A 23,934-nucleotide genomic window follows, 5' to 3' on the forward strand; every position below is an offset into this window, starting at 1 on the left:
TCGATATAAATGCCATAATTCCATTAGCTTTCTAGATTACCTTTTGCACGTGTTTGTGACATTTTAAAGATCAATGCAACTGAGCTCCCAATGTGATCTGGGCTGGTCCCATGAAACTAAAGGTCTTCCAAAAGCTTTTTCATTGATAAGACAACACCAATGTTAAACTGTCATGTGTCTGTGATGTCCACGAATATGCATGTGTGTAGGTATTTAATGTCATTTTCCTCTACTTGTTCAATATGATTTTTTCTTATGTTTGTTTTTATGACATAACAGGAATTCAAAACTTGGTCTGTTTACTTTAATCCAAAGTTGAAAAACTTTGTTGTGAAGTGAAAACTGGGTTTTGTCAACAGTCATTGGGCTTCAACAAAATGAAATGCTTTTAATAAATTATCAATAGATTATCAATAAATGTACTATGATGACCTATAAAATTGTTTTTGCTATTGCAGGAAGTCCAAATGTACAACATACTGTTAAACCTCATACCATCTCATGAAGGGAAATGACAGAAATTCTCACCTCTTTATTTATTTTGTTTGTTTCAGTAACTCGCTCAGGAAGTAATGGATTCTGTAAAGGAGGTGCAGGAATTGGTTGCATGGCGATCAGCTGAATTTTGTTTGGTAGCTGCTTGCTTGCCTCAGATGGACGTGATATTCGGTCAACATGGTCAAAAATGGAGGCTGATGAAGTTTGCTCATCAGTCCTGCTGATCTCAGCAGGTCCTAGAATAAAGCATTGGTGGTCAGTCAACAGAGTGCCCTCATTCATGTCAAAATACACTACAAACAACAATAGAAACTTGCAGTCATAAAAAATAGGAGAAGGAGGAGAACATAAAGCTAATTGACATCTGCTCCAGCACTCAGTACAATCCTGGCTACCTCCTGCTTGAAGTCTACTTACCACCACAAATCAACACAAATTCAGTTGACATGACACATTGTGCAGTAGTTGGTGACTACTGTAGAAAGAATAGGAGGTGGAGTAGCTTTGTTAATGAATAATAAGATCAGTTTTGTGTGAGAAATTATCTTGGTGCAGAAGATCAACATATAGGATCAATACAGGTGCAGATAAGAAATTGCAAGGGAAGAAAAGTCAATGGTGGGAGCGGTGTATAGACTCCTAAGTAGTAACTACTTTTGCAGGACCAAATATAAACGAAGGAATAATGGATAGAATAGGCAGATTCTGAAGAACCTTGATGGTAGATGATGAGAGGACGTTGGTGCCTCTACTATTGAGGGCTGCAGAGGTGGGAGTGGAATGTAAAACAGGGAACAATTTAAAAATAGGGGTATCCAATTTAAGACTGAGATAATATAAATTTCTTTTCACAAAGTTATAGTCTTTGGAATTCCCTTCTTCAGAGAACAATCGAGGCTGAGTCATTGAATATATTCAAAGTTGAGTTAGCCAGATTTTTGATCAAATGTTATAAGTTATTGGGAGTGGGCAGGAAAATGAAGGCACAAAAGATGGTCTTGATAGGCTCGGTAGTGATAACTGGTTAACTGCAGTGAGGGTGTCCACAATCATCACAATGGTTCAGATTGCTAGTTAAATTTTATTATTATTAGTGAATAACATATCTCCCATCATATTCAAAGCATCCTGTGCACTGGCTTTTGCAGTTCATTAGCATGGCCTATTCTCCTTAACATCAGACTCTCTTCATCAGAGAATGAGGCTTGCTGAATGTGATTCTTATCAGCCAGGGCTTCTCCTCTCTGGAGCCACGACATATCATATCCATAATTGAAATGAAAACAAGACGGCATTGAAGAACACTACCTGACCACTCCAAACATCAAACCCTCATAATTCAAATGGTGATCTTGGTGGAAACATGGTACTTGTGGCCCTCCTGACAACTCAGTTTGTGATATGAGAATGGGGTCATTAGCCATCTCTTTAGGGGTTTCCTTTCTCTTCCAGAAGTCAACCATTGAAGCATTCGGATACATTCTGGAATCAGGTAATGTGTCAGATCATAGAGATCATGACGACTGCCAGGATAGCATATGGATACATGAACAATCCATTACATGCAGTAACATACAAGATAAATACTCATGCAATAGAAGACATTTCTGAAAATGAATGCCCCTGGCTGCCCTGATGGCATCTTAACTGTCATGCAATCTACTATCCCTTGCACCTTTAGATAATCTGCAATGCTACCAGAGCCTATGGCCTTGATTATTTGACTGGCATCTTTATTGCTAAACAAAGTGAACTTATGGATGTGCCTGAACATTTTATTTAAAATCATTATGCAGCGATGGATCACTGGCTGTGATATCTCACAATGAACCATAAGATTAAAAAAATCAGAACCACAAGCATAAGTTTAGGATCTCACTGGCTCATGATTATAATACTATACCTCAATTCAATGAAGGGGACTAGCAGGAGTCAGGGCTTCATGTCAGGACACCAAAAGCAGTCAGGATTTCTGATCCAGCCACCAGCAATCAGGATGCCAGAATATTTTAACAAGGTCTGAATCTAAGCTTTAGAAACTTGCTTTAGCTAGATAAATTTGAAATTAAAAAGATTCAGACTGAGCTCATCCATAATGATGGTTAACTGTATTATAGTCATCATCTCAAATCTTGCATACTGAATTTGTAATCAAATTGCGAATGAATTTGTAATCAAATTGCAAATAAATTTGATACTGGACATGAAAACGTAGTCTCTAATTTTAAGATGGAGGGTTTTGCGGTATTATCCTAGTCAGGTCATGAATGACAGAAAAAGTTCCAATTCACAGAAAATAAAGGTCTTCTTGTGGAGCTGCCTTTTTCTTGGAGGCAAAGTATTTTGAGTGTAAGTGAGCTGTATGAATACAAATTAATTAAAGCTTCATCCTTGATTCACAAGGATTAACAGTGCACACGTAAGTAGTCAATGAAGTTAAACTATATCCTGTCATGAATTCTTTATGTAGTTATGCTTGAATTGAGAATATTATGAACTTGAAGCGATTGCTTTTATTTGAATCTGCCAACTTCAATGCAATGTCAAACCAACAGAGGGTGCCAGTACACTTTATGAACAGTAAATTCTGAAGGCAAGCAGATTTTCTTTGACAGTTTTAAGTATCAGCTCAGATGACTGGCAGTTGAACACTTACATATTCAAAAGCCTTGAAATGAACTTGATTACTCTTGGTTTAAAGCGGGGATGACTATTGTCTTGACTTTGAAGTTAGTCTGGAAGTTACCAGGTTCCTTAGTGTTGATTTTCAGAGGCTGCTGGATTGTAAATTTGTAAGATTAGGCCAAGCATGAACATGACTTTGGAGGTATACTGACTGTTCAGATAATGTTTTAGGGATAAAGATATAGTTAAAGGATTGCCATATTAGGACAGGAGTGGGCAGATATTATTTTTTGAAAGAAAGAGATTGTATGACTTTGACACTTTCTACTTTAGACGGTGGTGGAAGTGCAGTCATGAAATACCTTTAATGCAGAGGTAGATAGATTCATAGTTTCTTGTCAGATAATGGAATAAAAAGAAATCAGGAGAGATGGGGGTGAGGGATTCAATACACAATTAGATCAGCTATGACTTTATTGACTGATGGAGCAGGCTTGAAGGGCCAAAAAGCTACTGCTGCTCCTTTTTGTATGTTCATATGTACAATATCTTGGGATGCTTATTAAAATTGGGATATTATTTAATCTAGAGTCACCTGGAGGCCAGGTTGAGCAAGAATGGCAGATTTCCTTCTGTAAAGGACATTAATAAAGAACATAGGGGTTTTACTACAAACCATGATAACTTGTCAGCGTTGCCATTCTGAGACTAGCTTTTCTAATTCCAGATTTCATTAACAGAATTTAAATTTCATCAGATGCTGTGGTGGGATTTCAACAATTGCACATAAAGCATTAGCTACAAGCCTCTGGATTACTAGTTCAGAGACATTACCACGATGCTACCAACTCCTGCAGTGAGTACATCACCTCCCGAAAGCTTTTTGCTTCTGCACAGACCTCTAAAGTTCACTTGTGGCAACAGCTTCCAAAATTGAAAGCCAATGCTGGTAATAACAATAGTACACCGATCACGTTTATGGACGCTTGGAGCAGCGCATAGCAAGTGGCTTAGATGGACCACTGTTCCTGACTGCCCATTAACTGTCCACCACCCAGGGTAAAAAAAATACTCTGCCTATCTGGCACCCAATCCACAAACATTCACTTCCTGCACTACCAATGCTCAACAGCAGCAGAATATTGCAGAAATCCTCCAAGATTTCTTAGACAGTGCCTTTCAAACCCATGACCTCTACCATCTAGAAGAACAAGGGCAACAAATATAAGTGAACACCACCACTTGCAATTTCCATTCCAAGGCACTCACCTTCTTGACAGTTCTATGCATTGCTGTTTATACATATTGCTAGGTCAAAATTCTGAAATGTCTTCCTTAATAGGATTGAGAGTGTGGCAGCTGAAGAAGGCTGCTCACCACTACCTTTCAAGGGCAACTAGAGATGGGTATTAAATGCTGGCCCAGCCAGCAGTGCCCACATCTCATGAATGATTTATAGACAAAATCCACTGCATGGAATACATGATGAATGTTTGTCACATTGTGAGGGTAAATTCAATGTTATTTAATAACAAAATACTTGGTGGTAAAATTGAAAACCAAAACAGAAAATGTTGAAATACACCAAGTCTGGTAACATTTATGGAGAAAGAAACAGAATTAAGCTTTCAGGTCCACAAATATTTCACCAAAACCCAGATCTATTTGAGTACAGCCAATATTTTCTTATAATTTCTAACATAATTTGAAACTTATTGCTGTACTTACCATTTCTAATAACAGATTATGCTTATTGATTATGTAATACTGTTTGTGAACTCTTACGACTTAAAGGATACTGTTTAAAAGACTGCAAGGTAGTACTGCTGCTTACAGCACAGGGATCATGTTTGATTCCAGCCAGTCTGTGCGGAGTTTACACGTCTCCCTGTGTCTTCATGAGTTACTGACGGGTGCTCCAGTTTTCACCCACTGCCCAATGATATGCAGATTAAATTGATTGACCATGCTAAATTGTCTGTATCGTCCAGGGATATGCAAGTTAGGTAGATTGACCATGGTAAAATACAGAGTTAAGGGGATAGGATAGGGGGCTACGTTTGGGTGGGATGCTCTTCAGAGGGTCAATGCAGACTCAATCTGAACTGCCTATTTCTGCACTGTAGGAATTCCAAGAAGCTACCATGTTAGATGTTGTACATGATTTGAAAGTGTTGAGTACCATTAACATTAGCCACTGTGATGATATGAGGGCTGGTGGGAAAGTAACCGAGGATCTTGAAGGAGTCAGACCCAAGTCAAAATCCTCCTAGTACGAATGTATGCCATGTTGTTGTAACATATAGCTTATTGCAAATCTGCAAATATTTACAACATGTTCGCTATAAGAGACTCTCCTTGTTAGATGAGAAAGTGGCTGTTCTCATCCATACTGGACAATGTGGGCCTGGAAAAATATAGGGTATAGGTATTGAGGATAACAAATACAATATTAAGTATATATTGTTTACAGAAGAATTTCATTAGAATATAGGCACTGTTTACAGAATAATCTTACAACACTCATGCTGTTGCATGTGCACATATCATTTGGATATCCTTATACTTTTTAGGTAAAGTTTTGGCCATACTTATTTACAGAATTGAATATTTTCAACAATTAATAATTTTCACTTTATTAAGTAAGTATACTTAAGTAAGTCATATTACAAAGTTAAAAATAAGGTTAAGAGTTTTATTGTTCTTTTATAGTTCAAGCTAATATAAGCTTAGGCTAACACTTGAGAACACTACATGGTATAAAAGTTTTTATTCAAAGGCATAGCCTTGTTTATCAATGATTTTATTCTGTAACTACGTAACAGGCTTGTGGAGGACTCCAAGTGGATGGGTATGTGTGTATAATTAGGTTCTGTAGTTCTTTTTATAGATTTTTGGATCATCCTGGATGCATCATTATAGTTAGTCACTGGGAGTGGCAACAGATATTCTAATCAGAACAAATTGATGCCACCTTGCTAAAGATCTAAGGAGTTGGACTCGTTGCCATTTAAATCATTTTAATAAGTTTTTTTTTGTCAAGAATGAATCAGGAGACTTTAGGAAGTGGTATCACAAAGTTTAGCATTACTTTTAAAGAAATCAATCAGATATTGTTTCGCCAATCCAAGATTGATGAAGAACGATTTATCCATTAATAAGTCAATCAAAGTTTAGGATGCCTCTGATTATCACTATTTGTGATACAGGTCCATAAGGGTTCATAGGGGTTGGCCTTTTCAGTGATTCAATGAACAAGGAAGAAGAATGAGGACAAAAAGGACTTCAGCCAGGGATTGTGGGTTCACAGCCAATCTGGGATACCAAGAGGGCTCTTGTGGTGCAGTGTAGTATCTCTACCTTTAAGCGAAGAGACCTAGTTTCATATCCCATCTTTCCCAGAGGTATGCAATTACACCTCTGAACAGGTTGATTTGAAAACAGGTTTTAAAAAAAACATAAGAACTTCAGTCAGCAGAACAAGAAACCTGTGCTCAGTCAGCTAGTGACACTAACTGGCATTCTGAACTGGATCATCTGTAATAGCACATCTCTTAACTATTATTTCTTTCCTACCTGTTATAGTATCACAATAAATTTTATAAAACTTGTGAAAATATGGGGCACAAACTTCCTGCTGATAACAATAAGTGTTCCAAAACAACTTTCTTCTCAACCGCAAAGGACCATGCAATTAGATGAGATTGAATGAATGGGAATAAAGGAAATATGATCTGTAGCTAACCTCATGAATACGCAGATCGGCCGATAACTTTAGATTGTCTGTCTTGAATTCATTCTAACAGAGAACAGGCTTTCTTAAATGTGTACAATAAAACAGTTCAACTTTGTAGGTAGGTACAAAGCTTATGTTGTGCAAATAAGGCAGCCACTGTGAACTTCAGAATTTAGAAACAAGACAAGTAGTAACTGCACTAGAAAAAAAAAATTGCCTCTCGATGATCAATGTTTTTTCCTAAAATATGGTGTACAAATTTACATTGCAGTTAGTAATAAGTGAGAGGATACAAACCATTTTTGATCACTGTGTGTCTGTTACCACTAGCAGGAGTTGCAGGGGGTCTGGGAATATCTTCAATGGACTCTCTCCCACTGGACTGTTCACTGGTTGTAGACTCGCCTTCTGAAGGTGAAATTCTAAACAAACAGACAATGGTCTTCTGCACGGTATACCAATATTTTGATTTGTATGTCCAGTAGAACCTCAATTATCCATACTCCAATCTACATCAGTTTTACATAAACCCACTCATTTGGAAGTTTTGAATTTTTATTTATATACAAATTCCAGGAAAAATGTTCTCAACAAGTTAATCAAAACAACTTATTCATATCAGATATGCATAAAGGGATTTTTGATCTTTTTCTAAATTTTCTCAAAAATCAAGTATCTTTCTTCATGCTGATGGATAATTAAAGTTCTGCTGAATGTTCATCAACTATAGTACAATAAAACAAAAACAGAAATTGCTGAGAAACCTCAACAGGTCTAGCAACATCTGTAGAGAGAGAAAGCAGAGTTAATGTTTTGGGTCCAGTGACCTTTCTTCAGAAGGGTCTTGAGTTCTGAAGAAGAATCACTGAACCTGAAATATTAACTTTGTTTTCTGTCCATGGATACTGCCAAACCTGCTGAGTTTTTCCAGCAATTTCTGTTTTTGTTTCTGATTTCCAGCATCTGCAGTTCTTTGGCTTTTTTATAGTACAATAAATTTTGAAAACAATGTAGCTGTGACTTCAGAGCATGAAAAAAGCTCTAATTTACAGTCTTGATAGTGGGCTTAATAGAGACCAAGCAACTATTTCTACATACCAACACAGTCATCACGAACATCTAACAACTGACGTAATCACAGAAGGAAACATTTATATTGAAAAGGGTGAGCTATACCACAGTGTCATCAATTAGTATCTTTAAAAGGTGGAATGGGTGGAGGCCAAGTTGAAGCTTCATGCATTGAAGCTTAGTGCCAGCAGGTTGCTCAAGGAAAGCCAATCCTATGTAATGTATTAACCTAATTGGGATGCTCTCTCAAACAAGACAATGCTACATACAAAAGGATACAAGTAATTCTGCATACCTTTCAATCTGGACACTGGAAGCCCACTCATCAATTCAGATAATAGTGTCTCTATTTCAATATTCCAGCTATATACACAATCAGAACCCAATTGGAACATTTTCATTGGGACTAGTTTCAAAGGCTCCCAACTGGTGTTAAAAGTCAAAGTTTTGGTACTAATCCCACAGCAATTATACTTCTAATCTGCTTGCTCTTCCAAATAATATATCACAGTCTAGTGTAATGCCTTCCATGCTATCATAGCTGAAAGCTACCGGCCGTCTTTAATCCTCCCCACTTTCTTCTCCAAATCCCTGGAGTGTTGTCACCTTCTAATTTCTTTCTTACAGTCTGAGATTAAACAAGCTTGTTTGCTATCTTGGTGTCACATTTGATCTCAAGATAAGCATTCAACCTAACATTGCTGCCACCATGAAGCCTGCATGTTTCTGTATCACTGCCAAACTTCATCTATCTCAGCTCATCTCTTGCTGAAAACACATTCATGCATCTATCACTTTGATTATGTTGTTCTTCACAGAACTACATGTTTTGTAATGTCTGGGCACCCACACACCGACTGGGGATCACAGACATTTGTCACAGGGTTGGCTTTGGAAGGCTACAATAATGTCTGCTCATTGAAGAGACTGCACCACAGACACTGGGCTGAGGAAGGGAGAAGGATGCATCTTTTTAAAAAATTAGCTTCATTTAATTTATTGACTGAAATCAACCTCAAAGCATTTCATAAATAAAAAGCCAAAATTGGGGATTATTAACACCTAAGCTGGTCAATTGTAATTTTCTGATTTACCTTTTCAGAATAGTCTGAGTTTCTTTCATCTTTTCTCATTGCTCAATCTTCATGTGAGGGATGTACTTTGCATTATATTAACTAAATATTAAGTTAAATAATTGGCAAATCTGCTTGCCATTTTTCATTTCAATGGGATATTGACAGAAACAGACTAACAGAACTTCAACCAGTTAATTTAAAACATTTCAAAATCTTTCTGCTGTCTCATTTTCGAAGTTTTGAGTAAATATGTCCACTCACCTGCTTCTCTGTCGAAGGCCCTTGGAGAGTTTGGCTGCCTTAGGCTGAGGATTGGGTGCATCACCGTTCTCAGAGGGTGTGCCCCCTTCTTTTGCTGTGGGAGGTGGAAGCCCTTCATGGATAACAAGTACATCATCTTTACCATGCTGTCCAATATGCTGCTTGGCAAAATCAAAGCCTTTAACACTTGGCACTTGTAGCTGAAGAGACAATGTAATAGTCTGTTAGGTCTACGAGAATATTACAGTTGTAATCATACCAATGTGCAAAGCCTCTGTAATGAGCTGCATTAAAAATAAGGTTCTAAAGCGCCAATTATTTTCAATATGGTTTGTTTTTATTTTAACTTTGTTCCAATCGCTGCTCAATCTTTCCCATTCTCATCACCACTTACCATATTACATAGTTATTTTTCTCTTATTCTTTTCAACTTTGGTAGGGTCTTAAATCTAGATTTCCGCTAAATAAAACATTCATTAAGAATGACTTTAATATTCTTCTGTTTCAGAGATGTTCATATCTTATGCAGTTCATAACAGTGGGCATTAAACTCAACTGATGTATTTCAGATTATTAATGACTATAAGACTCTGGTGATGGGATGGGTAGAAGATGATGAAGTGTTTGATCAAGCTATAATTGTATTGAATGGCTAGGCAGACTTCATATTGGTCTTGGAAGCAAATATGTGTAATTACTACTCAATCAGATCTCCAGTACAGTAAATACAAATACAGCAAACCCAGAATCTGCAACCAGAGATAAGATACATCACACCAATTAAATAGTTTAATAAATCCAAAGTTCAGATTTAGTCTCAAGCCGTGCAGTTTAACAAATCTGCAGTTTGACAAATCTGCAGTTTACTTGAAACACCAAAATTCAGAATACAATTAATCAGGCAAATCTCCTTAATACAACAGACATTTTTTGTCTGTCCCTTGTATGTGAAGCAGCTTTCACCAGCGTTTTCCCTCTTCTTAGTCAGCCATTTTTTGATGAACACAATACTCTTTTACTACACCTTCCTCAGGTTTGCTATATTGCAGACTGGACCTACTGACAGCCCATCAGCTACAATGTTGCCTGCTAAAGGGTCCTATGCAATCCTGGGATGTTGCTCAAAATACAGGTGAATAATAGGTGGAAGACTTTCCAAGAGCTGCTTCTTCAATTGGAGGTCAGTTCTCTCCTGCATTTGCTGTAGCAGCAAACATTGGAGTGAAACATTTTGGTGATTGGAGGAGTAGCATGACCAGAATTTGAGGCCTAGAAATGTGACAATGCATCTGTGGGACAGGGATTTGAAAGATTATTTGGGAAAACTGCCTCAGAGTGCAGGAGAATGTCAATTGGGTCACCTGGGGGGTAAGAAATTTAGGGGACTGAGACTTGAGCTCCTCAGTGGCAGGGGACAGTTGGATAGGCCTTCAGCGATGGAATGTGAAGGAAGAGTTGGGCCGACCATCTCCTTGGAGGTGTAGTGACAGGATACGTCACTGGGGAGGGTGAGTGAAAGATGGGTGACTGGAGAGGGGAAAGGTTGAGTACATGACAAGGGGATTAGTTGTGTCAGTGACTTTAGGGGGTGAGTGAATACCTCGAGGATGTGAGGGAGTGATTTGGAGGGGGTAGGTGAGTGAATCAGGGCTGCGAGTGACTGTGGAAATGGAAGTGAATGAATGCCTGTGGGGGTTGGAGGTGAGTGACTGAGCAACTGGGGAGTGGGGTGAGTGAGTTAGGGATGGATGTGAATGACTAGAATGGATTGAACGATTAATGGTTGGGGGAGGTGAAATGACTGAGTGACTGGGACGGGGGATAGTGAGCAAGTGACGGGGTGGGGGGGAGCGAAATGAGTGAGTAACTGGAAGGAAAGTGAGCGAGTAATGTGGGAAGAAATGAGTGAGTGATGGGAATGAGTGAGTGACTGGGAAGTGGGATTAATGAGTAAGTGACTGGGGGGTTGGGGGAGAAGAGCGTATGACCAGGGTTTGGGGGGGAAATGTGTAAGTGACTGGGGAGACATTAGTAAATGAGTGTTTAATTAGTGATGGGGACAAGTGAGAGAGAGACTGGTGAGGTACGTGGATGACAGGGAGTTGGATAAGTAAATGTGCGACTGGGAGGGATTCAGTGATTTATGGGGGGAAATAAGTGAATGTGGGATTGAATGACAGGAGTGCGAGTCAGTGATAAGACAATTGGTGAATGAGTGACTAGTTGAGGAAGCATGTGCATGGTAGAATTTGAGTAAGCGAGTGAATGTTAAGGATGGATGAATACGTGGATGAGTAATTAGGGGGAATCATCCAGCAAGTAAGCAACTGGGGAGCGAAGCGAGAGCCTGGAGAGTTGGTGAATGAGTGGGACTGTGCAGGATGTATGCCAATCCTCCTTCCCCATCCCCAAATAAACATATCTGGAAAGCAGGCCACCTATGTCTGACCCCTACTTTCACATGAATTCCGTAGATGCCAGTTCAGAGTGCGCCCCCTCTTTACAAAGGGAAAACTGAGGTCACCAATACTTAAGTCAGACTCCCAAGCTCAGCTTTGGTTCCCATCCTTTCCATGTGATCAAGACTCTGGCACTGATCCATCTCTTTCTAGTTCTACCTCTTTGAAAAAAAGCAAAACAAATGGCTTTATTTGTTAGCTCTGCTATTTAGTAATTTTCAAAGGTATTTTTTTTTTAACCAATTACTCATTTAAATGTTTAACTTGTTGCTTCAGAAATTTTTTTGCTGAAATTCATGTTCATTGTTGTGGTGAAGCACGTCTTTCTGTATTTTACTCATCAGCCAGAGTGAGAGAAAAGCTGAAATAGCCCCTCATATGAAAAGGTTATCCCATCTCTGATGAAAGGCTGGTTGGGCTTCACTTGGTTTTAATGTAGACATCAGCTAAGAACAGAATCAGAGTTAACAGCAGTGGCTTCCAGGATTGAATCATTTGGTAAAATCTAGGCTTATGCTAAAGAATGACTATTTGGAAAAAGTAATTAATGGAAGGTTGGTCAAACTACACCCCAGCAAACAATAAATGTTTCAAGCAAGGAAAAAGACATTTTGAAAGGGAACAAAATGCTTTGTATTCATCTTAAAAACACAGTCATTGAATTTATCCAGTTGTGTTGGGAAGTATACTATTTTGATCAATGTAGTTAGTATGAAAGCCACATTTAAAAACTAGACTGGGAACAAGAACTAGACTACATTATTTTGAAGTGGAGATACAGCACTAGTACAGGGGTTAAAGTGAGGAAGAATTGTTTGTATATAGCTTAAATGGGCCAGCGCAAAAGGGGTTTTGAGTAGAGACTATCTCAGCAGTTTCATATAATCTGGATATTGTCTGATTTAAGATGCCTATTGTGTCTTTAATAACTCTGGCTAAGGTGACTGTGCCAAACAGAATGTGATTCTGAATGCATGTTATCCTTGTGCAAAACAGTGATTGGACAGTTTGAACGATGCAGAATGTTCCAGGATAGGAAAAAATAAACTGGAAAAAGTAAACTGGGATAAAAAATAAAAGCATTAGCTGAACTTCGAAAATAAACAAATTCTTTAAAATGTGCAACAAGGCCATCGGCATCTGAAAATGGAGATATATTAGTATTTTTGAGTACAGACATTCTTGTTTGTTTACAAATCCCTTAAAATATCTGATCTTCCAGCCCTATCTCTATTTGCTCTGTTATGCACACCTTTCCTCTATTCCATCAGTGACAAAGCCTTCAGATATCATATTCCAGTATTATAGTCCTAAACAGGACTCCTTGTGGGTTTTGTAAACTTTGTGAAGTTAATTCATTTAATCTAAAGCAGGGTGGGCACAGATTGGACCATGAACCAGCCAAGTTAAATGGTGAGGTTGGGATATCCAGTGCAACTGCAGAATTGAAGAACCACAACGCTTTAAAGGAACAGACAGGATTTAATACTGACCATAGTAATGTTAAAACTGAAGACTGGGAGCAATGCAGTATAGCAGGCGTATTTCACCTTTTCACATGAAGGTGCACCTGTGTGTTAAAAATATTATTTCTCACTTACTAGCCCAAAACTAAATGTTGGCCAAGACATATGGGGCGTGGGCTGCTTCAGCACCTCAGCAGTCACAAGTGGGACTGAACACTATGCAATCATCAGAAAATATCTCCAATTTAACCTGGTAATAGAGCAAAGGTAGTTAATGAAGCAGCTGAAGTTGATTGAATATAGGATACCTTATTTAACAGCTCCTAAATAATGCTCTGATGGTGAGAGGAATGGACTCCATTAAACAGTACCATCATCCTGGAATACACTTGTAATTAGTAACACACACTTGGGGTATCGCTGCCATCTGGGACAGCCCTCCCCAAAAGCACCTGCTTTCTGGGTAGGCCCACCTGGGCAGTCCCTGCCTAGTGAGCACCAGAACTGATAAGACATGCTGGCCCAACCAACAAAGCTCACATTCCATGAATACATTTTTAAAAAATTAATAGAATTAACACAAATTAAAGAAACAGAGATAATAATTGGTGAAAGGTTCAGGGGAGATGTCAGAGTTAGGTTTGTTACACAGAATGATGGGTGCGTGGTAGTAAAGTCAGATCCGTTAGGGACATTTAAGCAACTCTTGGATAGGCGCATGGAGGATAGGTTAGTCTGACTGAAGAGTAGAAAAGGTCGGCACAACATCGAGGGCCAAAGGGTCTGTACTGTGCTCTACTCTTCTATGTTCCAAAAATTAAATGAAATAACTAACAGGTTATGGAAGCCAAGTGCTCAGAATGATAGGCATAATTGTTTTGTTAAACATTTCTATTAAAAAAACACCCAATATAAAATGGAATAAGAAAGGAGAGATCTTTAGACCCAAGTCTTTGACTAATGGAGATTGTCTTTTGTCTTTAAAATGGGAATAAATACAAGGAGGAAATGTGAACTTAATTATGCCTAGTTGTGCATTATGACAAATCTCCTCCTCCTAGAATTCATTTCACTTCATTTTTTAGTCAGGGTAGACTTCCCCTAGGATTGAGACAGGCCAAATACTGCTTCTCCTTCCCTTTCAGGAGCTAGCATTATGAGACACATGGTTAGGTTATGCATGGGACTGCCACTGAATAAAATAAGAATAACTCATATGGACTTTGCTCTGCATGATCCTGGAGAAATTAGCCAATATTAATTGCCAATTTAAATTAGTTTCTGTGATGTGCAATTTTAAAGTTCACATTGGCTGTACATGAATCTGAAAGTATTTTAGATTAATGTGATGCAGCCTCTGGTTTTGACAGGCTTAGGATGGTTGAAATGAAAGCTGCCTTTGATTAAAGGATAATGTACTCATATTTATTCATTTTACATTTTGATCTATATTTAGAGAAATCCATTATAAAAGCGTCTCATGTTAATAGTACTGTGACCGCATTCGTTTAACGTGATTACTTGCTTGACCATTCTTGGTGATGTCAGACAGGACTATGAAAACTTAATATTTATCTGTCCTGACAAGGCAAACAAATTGCTCATTTCGTGTCAGTGCTGGGATTGTATTAGGACATTTTGGCATTGTAATTCTCATACTGAAGAACCATGGAAACAGAAACAATCAATTTCTTTTATGACAGGTAACTTCATAAAAGGGAAGGTACATTCAAGCACAGGTCTGACCATGGACTTATCGACAACCTTTGGATTCTCAGGCAAGAACATGACTTCTTCGAGCTGCTACATTATGGGCAACACCAAAGTTTATGGTGTTAGACTGGGTTCCCAAAAATACAGGATTCATTCTCTCTAGTTACAAGTGATCCAACAGTTACACTTCAGATCTTCTTAGCATCTATATTCCCCAGGAATAAGATTCACTCCTTTCCTGCCCATAGTATTTGACTTCTTGTAAACAATGGCAATATTTGGAATAGATCAAAGCTTTCACAAAGTGATCAAAAGTAGGTGTTTTAGCGTTTTAGCTACTTCGCTTCTTGTATTATTGCTCTACTGAAGACAATGGGGTGTGTGTTTGGTCTATGAGGTCATGGCTAAGAGAATGGAATCTGAGCCGATTCTTGGTGATTCAACCATCCAGCAGATTTATTGATCCAGAACCTTTTGGTTTGGTGGACACTTTCCTAGTAGATTTGATTCTTCTGCCTCAACTTCAGATCACTTTACCGAATGGCATAATGACCAGAGTTGTCATGCTTGAGTAAGCAGGAGAAAGCTATTCAGTACTGTGCAGTTTTACCTGGTTAGAATTCCAGTATATCCTCTGTGCACCCTAAAGATTCCCAAGTCTGTTCTCATGCTAAATTGCATTTGAGCCCTCTGGGCATGGAATAGCACTCAATAAACGAAAACTGCAAACCAGTTATGAAAATTGCTTTGTGGCTTGATTCAGAGTCCAGTATACGTTGTGTTGGATCTGTGTCCATCAGATACCCACCTTAACAAATAAAATAATCTTAAATGTCTTAACAACAATTTTCATTCTAACAGCCAACAGATTTCTGGTACACGACAGTGGTGCAGTAACAAGGCAGTGAGCGGGCTCTTGCCTGGGAACCATCAGCTCCCATCTGCTTTCCTTGCTTCACTTTTGCATCTACTTTTATCTTTCGCTTGTTTTCCTTCTCTTTTTGGTCATTTTTTTCTCCATTTCTGTGCTACACTGGTCAGCAGCACAGGCGCGGCAGCGACTGGCAGTTGTGGCTTCTCCTGACAATCAAAGGTGGCAGCAGCAAGGATGTTCTCTTAGCAATTGGAGGACAATGGCAGTGAAGACACTGCCCTAGCAATAAGAAACAGCGGCAGCGAAGACATTCTCCCAGCGATAGGAGTGGCCAGTGGCAGCAAGGTCGTTCTCTGGGTGCATGGCGGTGGCATCAGCGGCAACAAAGCTCCTCCAGTGATCGGGGCGGTGGTGCCAGTGGCAGCAGACTCTTCAAGATGGCGGCACCGGCAAGGTGACATCTGCAGCTGAAGTGGAATTTGTGGCTTGGTAGCAGCCTGGCCTGGCAGCAGAGCCAGGGATTCTTGAACGCAGGACGAGTTTGAGTTTAGCGGCATCAGTGAAGTGGGCCCAGTGGTGAAGAAATGGCAATTCCTACATTGGTGGATCTGGTGCAGTGGCAACAAGGCAGAGGAGGTCTTCCTTGAGGCTAGGTGCCGGCATGATCAGGGTCGGGAAGAGTGACAATCTGAACCTTTTATTTGTTTATTTTTCTAACTTAATCCTATGACCTATAATGCTGGACCTCTTTACTTTTCTATTTTTTTTGTTTCATAAGAATTTGATCTTAAGTATTTGTACCTAGGTAGGTGCTGTAATGACGTGACTGTAAACTTTCCACTGCACTCATTTGACTACATGACAATAAAGCTAATTCAATTCAAAACCAACAAAATTACTTCTCTGCCTAACACTTCCTCACAAACCCTTCTTTTTCAAAACCCTCTAACTAACCCATCATACAAGTAAATTGGAAATGTGAGCGTACAAGCCCTTTCATTATTGAGAACTGATGTAGTCTAAGAGCTGATAGGTAAACGGATACACTGTCAGCATAACAAAGGGTTGCATGTTCCTTTTGAGCATTTAAGTCCTCGGAAAATGGCATTCACAGATGGTTAAGGAAGTACCCCACTTGGAAGCAGTCAATAAGATGCCTAAATTAAAACAGCTGCACTTGATATATGAGTGTTAAATTTCACTTCTTAGCGAATTTCACTTTTTTTTTCCACTTTCCTCCTCTTCCACTGCATAAATCATATCATAGTATAACAGAATTGTTACAGTGCACAAGGTGGTCATTTGGCTCGTTATGTCTGTTCTGGCTCTGAGATTTTAACTTATTGTCAAACTCCTGAGTTTACTGTTAACCCTACAGATTATTTAAATAGAAACAATCAACCTCTTGAATGCCTCAAATGAAACTATTTCCATCAAACTCCCAGGTGTGAATTCCATACCTCAAATACTTGCCACGTGAAAAAATTTGGTCTCACCTAACATGTCTCTTTTAAAAGATAGATTGAAACTGTACCTCTCGTTCTTGATCCATTTGAGAGTGGGAACAGTTTCACCCAATGCACGCTGTGCAGAATTCTCATGTTTTTGAAAATGTTTATCAAATTTTCTCTTGGTCTCTCCTCTCCCAAATCCTCTAATCTTTCCTCATAACTGAGATGTCTCATCCTGGAACCATTCTCCAAAACCTAAATTGCTCTGTCTCCAATGGATTCACATCATTTCTAAAGCATAGGGTACAGAATTGTACATAATACAAACTGATGTGTTATGTAAATTCATCATAAGCACCCTGCTATTCCATTCAATGTCCTATTTGATGATGCCTACAATACTGTGTGCTTTACTAACTGCTCTATCTACTTCACCTGCCACAGAATGATTTAAGCGCATATATATCCAGGTCTCTCCACTGCTGCACATCCTTCAGAATAGTAGTTCTTTATTTTACACTGACTCTCCATTCTTTTTATATCAAAATGCTTCACCACATACTTCTTTATTTACCTCTCCATTCAGTCAGCAAATGTGTCAATGTCTTTTTGACATTCTACACTGCCCACCTCGTAGTTAACAATTTTCCTAGATTTTGTGCCAATTGCCAAATCAAAATCTAGATTTATATAAATACTGGAAAAGCAAGAGTTCCTAAGTTCAACATTCTTCCAAAGTAGAATACAGGATGCTTACATTTGAAATCATTAATTTCAGTTTAATATTGGTAGCCTTCTGAAGTCAGTGCATGATTTGATAAGGTAAGTATTTCTGGGTTGGTTCTTATTTATTATGTTTTGGTTCAGAGTGTAAGATTATTGCTCAATAGCCTTTCTCTTCTCCAACTTTAACCTCCCCTGCTTCCTATTGTATCATGCTTTTCTTGAGTTTAACTAGGATGCTGTTTCATTGCCTGGAAGGATAAATTGAACCAAACTGTCTCCCTTCAAGCCTCCTTCTTTACTTTCAAGTTCACTGTCCTACTTTTCTATTTTATAACCTACCACACCCACACTTACTGAATCACATTACTCATTAACTGTTCTTTCAACATTACCTTATTATGTACAAACTTAAGGTATAAAAGTGTAATCTGATCACTATTTCTTTATTTACATCTCCTTCTCAAATCTTTTCAATTTTGATGGTTTCCCTACACTATTGGCCTTGGCTCTTCATTCAACATTCTCAATTTAAAAAGCTCATCAATTTTAATCCAGAATTGCTTACTTTTTGCCGCTGCTGAATATTGCTCATGGTGTCTGGCTGAAACTCTAGCTTGTCTGTTCGGCAGAACTTCCAATACAGAATCGTGACGATGACGACCACGACAATTACTGGTACCAGAACTGCGACAATGATCCACAGGTTCTTATTTTCATCTGTTGGGGGAGAGGTGGCAATGATTTCCACCGCTACAAAAGGAAAGTCACAAACAAATCATTGTAAGAGTTTTTTTTGGATTCATTCAGGGGATGAGAGCATTGCAAGCAAAACCACTATACATTGCCTTGAACTTCAATGTATCATCTCAAGTATCAATCTCAGAAAATGTGAACTCTATAACAAATCTTACACAGATAAAAATTGTGACATTATCAGTCTCAGCTTCAGTGCACTTCGATTACTTGGTACTGACTAGTGATGATATTATGACCTTATACTACCAGATAAGAAGAGATAGATGCTGTTGGGTTTTACTGGATAGATGAATTTGAGTGATCTACTTCTTCATTAACTACTATTCTGTGATATAAGCAGAACATTTTGGTAAGAGATACGCAAAAGTTCTGTCTCCAAGCTAGTTGCACAGTCTGTGCTGTCACTAAAGTCTCAACAGGACTAGTGTAAAATAACTGAATTTCCCAACAGACCTTACTTAAATAAATTCACACAATCTATTGATCTACATATAAATCCAAAATGCAAAATTCTGGGGAAAACAGAATAGAAATTGATTAAATGTTACTGAACTAGTAACGCTGAGGCCCAAGCAAATCCCCTCGGCCAGGACTTCAAATTCCAACATGGCAGCTGGTTGAACTTAAACTCAACTAATCAATAATATTATTTTATAAAAGTATAGATTAATTAATTAAGATAAAAAACAGTAATGGTACCATGAAACTGTCATCTGGTTGATAGGTTATCAATCTAATTTGGTTCAGTAATGTCCTTCAGAAAAGGAAGCACATTGTCTTTATTTGGTCTGACCTACATTAGACTCTCAGCAAAGTCATCCTTTTACGAATACCTCTAATATGTGGCTTAACAAGCAACCCAGTTGCACCAGGCACTGTAGAAATGGAATAAAAGCAGACAGACCGCTTGGCATCAACACAGACACCACTAATGATCAGAGTCCCAACAGGTTCTATAAACTGGCAAAGTCTTCTGTAATAAATTGTGCCGAAACACAATGGTGTACAGATAAGAGGGAGCTGCCCTGGAAGTTCCCAACATTGAGTCTGGACCCCAGGAAGTCTCCTGGCATCAGGTCAAACTTAGCAAACAAATCTCCAGTTGATCATCATCTACTGAATTCCCTCTGCTGATGAATCAGCACTTCTCAAGATTGAATAAAATTTTGAGGATATATCAAGTGCGGCAAATACAAATAATGTACCTATGACAACATACTAAGAGATTTCAATGCACAGCTTCAAGAGTGCCTTGATGGGTAGACTAACTGATGAGCTACTGACTGAGCTGGTAGAGTCATGAAAACCATTTCTGTCAGCCTGGGCCTGCAGCAAGTGTGACAACAGGATGGGTAATAAATCTATTAAAACTTTTCAATCACTCATCTACAGGTGCAGATCCATTTGCCTGTGACATCATAGATAGGAGTGATCACCACACAGTCCTTGTAAAGATGAGGTTCCATCTTCACACTGAAGATACCCTCCATCTTGTTGCATGACACTACCGTAATGTGAAACAAGTAACTTAAAAGTGGGCACCCGCAAGATGCTGCAGGTCATCAGGAGAATTGTATTCAAATATAACCTATAACCTCATGGTCCAACATATCCTTCGCTCTCCCATTTCCAGCAAGCCAAGTGATCAATGTTGAAGAATGCAGGAACTGGAATGTATACCAGGAGAGGTACTTGATGTACATAATTATGAGGTATCAACCTGTTGAACTATAACACTTGCATGTTATAATGCTGAAGCAGCATGTGATTGACAAAACTAGGTGATCCCACATCCAGTGGATCAGATCAAAGTTCTGTAATGCTGTCATATCCAGTTGTGAAGGCTGGTGGACAGTTAGCCAACTAACCATGGAGAAGGCTCCATAAATATCTCAACCTCAACAATGGAGCCGCATAGCACATCTGTGCCAAAGACGAGACTTACACATTTGCTTCAATCTTCAGCCAGAAGAGCAGAGTAGATGTTTCATCTTGGCCTCCTCCTAAGGTCCCCAGCATCTCAGATTCAACCAATTTGATTTAGTCCAAGTAATATCAAGGTACTGCATACTGCAAAGTCTATGAACCTTGACAACAGTGTTGAAGACTTATGATCCAAAATCAGTATCACACCAAGACAAGCTGTTGAAGTAGAATTACAACACTGGCATTTACCAAACATCAATAAGGCAAATCCAATGCCACCAATTACCACCGCACCGGTCTACTCTCAATCATCAAAGTGATGGAAGATGTACTTAACTGCATTACTGAATGTCACACAGTGTAATAACTTGCTCACGCAGCTCTGACTTTGATATAGTCTTCATCCAAGTGTGGACTAAAGAGCTAAACTAAAGACATGAGGGGTGAGTGCCTTGATATCAAGGCAGAATTTAACAGAGACAAAAATGGTTGCCATGTTGGAAGAATGTTCATCTCAGCCCTGAGTTATCACTGCAAAAACTGCTCAGAGAAATGACCATTCCCCCATCATAAGGTCCAAAGCAGGGAAGTTCAGTACTATTCACAGCCACTGAAATATTGAAGTAATCTATGACCATGTACAAGACCTGGACATTAATCTTGTTTGGCTGATAAGTGACAAATAATACTTGTACCATACAAGTGGCAGGCGATAATTATCTCCAACTAGAGAGAATCAAATCAGGTCCCCTTGAATAGTCCACAGAAGTAAGGTTCCGTAAATCCTCTATTATTGACACGAGAGGATTACCAGTAACCAGAAACTAAAGAATAGGTCAGAACCTGGGAAGTCTGCAGGAAGTGACTTGCTTCTTGACACCCTAAAGCCTGCTGACTATCTCTAAGGCAAAATTAGGCATGTGTTGGAATACTACCAATTGTCCTGGATAAGTGCAACTTCAACAACATAATAACCTTGACACTATACAGGATAAAGTAGCCTACTTTGTTAACATTATGTTTCTCATATTCAGCAATCATTCCCTCCATCTTTGATGTACAGCGACAGAGTGTCCATCTATAAGATTGAACTGTAGCACTCACTAACTCCTTCAACAGTATCTTTAAAATCTATTACCGAGAAGGACAAGGGTGGTATATGCATGGGAACTCCTTCAGTTGCAATTTGCCTTCACAGCTTTCAGTTGCTCGATGTAAACCCCAGAACCTGGTTCTGTTAAAAATCACACAACACCAGGTTACAGTCCAACAGGTTATTTGGAAGTACAAGCTTTTGGAGTGCTGCTCCTTCATCAGGTAGCTAGTGGAGCAGGATCATACGACACAGAATTTATAGCAGTGCTCTGAAAGCTTGTACTTCTAAATAAACCTGTTGGACTATAATCTGCTGTTGTGCGATTTTTAACTTTGTCCAACTCAGTCCAACACCGGCACCTCCACATCATAGCTAACAATACTTCACCAGCTGAACTGTAGCAGTTCAAGAAAGTAACTCACCATCATCTTCTTAAGGGAAATTAGAGATGGGAAACCAATACTGGCCTTATCAAAGGCAGCAGCATCCCATGAAAAAAAAAATCAAAAACAGAGGTTACCAACTTCCAATTTTTTTTCAGATAAACTAAACATCTTGTTCAAGTAATGTAAATATCAGTTGACATGATTTGAAGAGGAGTAAAGTGCTTTTCTCAGGTCCGAGCCATAATTTCTCCCGCACTATAACTGTCTTGTTAGCTATGTGTGGGTGCAAATTGGATGCTATGTTATCTACATAATGAAGAGTTCAGCAGTAATTCATTTGTTCTAAGATATTTTGATGTTTGAAGATTTGGTACATTTTCATAAAATGCAAATTCTTTCTTTTAGCTATGATTACGGACTCTCAGGTTCAGAAATAAAGAACTATACTACAGTTTTGTGATGGACGTTAGTGCTTTCAAACCAAACCAATCTACAACAGGAGACTATCAATGAGGAAAATCCTGTGGTGGGGAATGCCCCTTCGGTAACAGATTTTTAAGGTCAATCTGAAATTGGTTGTAGAAGAGAAGGTTATCATTGCAAAAAACATGCTTTACCAAACCATAAGGAAAAGTTATGGATTCAACCCCCACCAAAATAGGATTTGATAAGGAAGGCTGATAGTTCAGTGCAATTCTAAGGGAGTTCAGTATCACTAAAGGGATACTGAAATTACTGGTGATTATTCTCCCTCAATCAAGATTATTAAAAACTAGCCTTGTATTTCATCTGAAAGCTGTGGTCTCTTGTTGTGCACCAAGTATAACAATGAGTGCATTTTAAAAGTAATTTATTAAATATGAAAGTGTATTAGAATATTTTGACAATATGATAAGCTGCGTATGAAACATAAAATTTCATCATTATTCCTTGGTTCTCTACATCATCACTTGGATGACTGTGTACAATTAATCTTCTTCTACCAAAAAAAAAACACTCATAGCTTATGTGTAAAATCGCGAATTTTCAAATGTTAGATCAAATGAAATCCACAAAAGCGTGATAATGTTTGCAGGTCTCAGAGAATGGCATTCCTCGCAAGGAGCTTTCAACATGAAAATCATCAAATTACAAACAAAAGGCCCACTTACACAAAAGGGACCACAGGAAATAGGAGCAACAGTCAGTAAGTTGGCCCTTCAAGCCTGCTTTACAATTCAACTAGTTCATGGCGGATCTCCAACCTTAATATCACTTTTCCACACTATCTCCTTATCCCTGAATGTCTTTAATATGGAAAGAGCCTGAACATACTCCAAGACTGATTCTCCACAGCAACCGGAGTTAGAGAATTCCAAAAATTCATCACTCTCATCATTCTGCTTCCAGAATGCCACCAACCTATCCAGGGAAACATCCTTCATGTATCTACTCAGTTGACTCTTGTAAGAATTTTACTGGCTGGTCCTCTAATAGCCCTGGAGAAGGTAGAGGTGAGCTACAGTTTTTGAACCAGTGCATTCCATTTGATGCAGTTAGATCCACACTGTTGTTATGGAGTGAGTTCCAGGATTTTAACCTGACAACAGTGAAGGAATGGCAATATATTTACAAATCAGGCTGGGGATAACTATTGAGTGGGGGATGTGCCAGGCCATGAGGTTACATATTATGCTTGAATATAATTCCTGTAGATGTACTGTTTCTGTAATGTAGTGGTTATCATGTTCGCCTAATGTGCAACAGGTTCAAAACCGGGCAGAAAAAGTGATCCTCCCTCATGATCAGGAAAGGCATGGTGTACCTGCTTGCTA

General features: G+C 38.8%; 1 protein-coding gene across 2 annotated transcripts in view; it reads right to left on the minus strand.

Moving 5' to 3' along the window:
* Positions 1–23,934, minus strand: part of LOC122559476 (UPF0606 protein KIAA1549) — a 243,007-nt gene that overhangs the window by 49,947 nt on the left and 169,126 nt on the right. For both annotated transcript variants that reach the window (XM_087997506.1, XM_043708965.2), the window contains exons 10-13: positions 18,522–18,706; positions 9,268–9,467; positions 7,157–7,281; positions 529–734 (exon numbers count right to left, since the gene is read on the minus strand). In XM_087997506.1, coding sequence (XP_087853632.1) covers positions 529–734; positions 7,157–7,281; positions 9,268–9,467; positions 18,522–18,706 — 716 coding nt within the window. The remainder of the gene's footprint in view (positions 1–528; positions 735–7,156; positions 7,282–9,267; positions 9,468–18,521; positions 18,707–23,934) is intronic.

This window comes from Chiloscyllium plagiosum, unplaced genomic scaffold (genome assembly GCF_037043375.1).
Source record: "Chiloscyllium plagiosum isolate Xiang-an unplaced genomic scaffold, Cpla_swu_hap1 HiC_scaffold_19, whole genome shotgun sequence".
NCBI classification, from domain to species: domain Eukaryota; kingdom Metazoa; phylum Chordata; class Chondrichthyes; order Orectolobiformes; family Hemiscylliidae; genus Chiloscyllium; species Chiloscyllium plagiosum.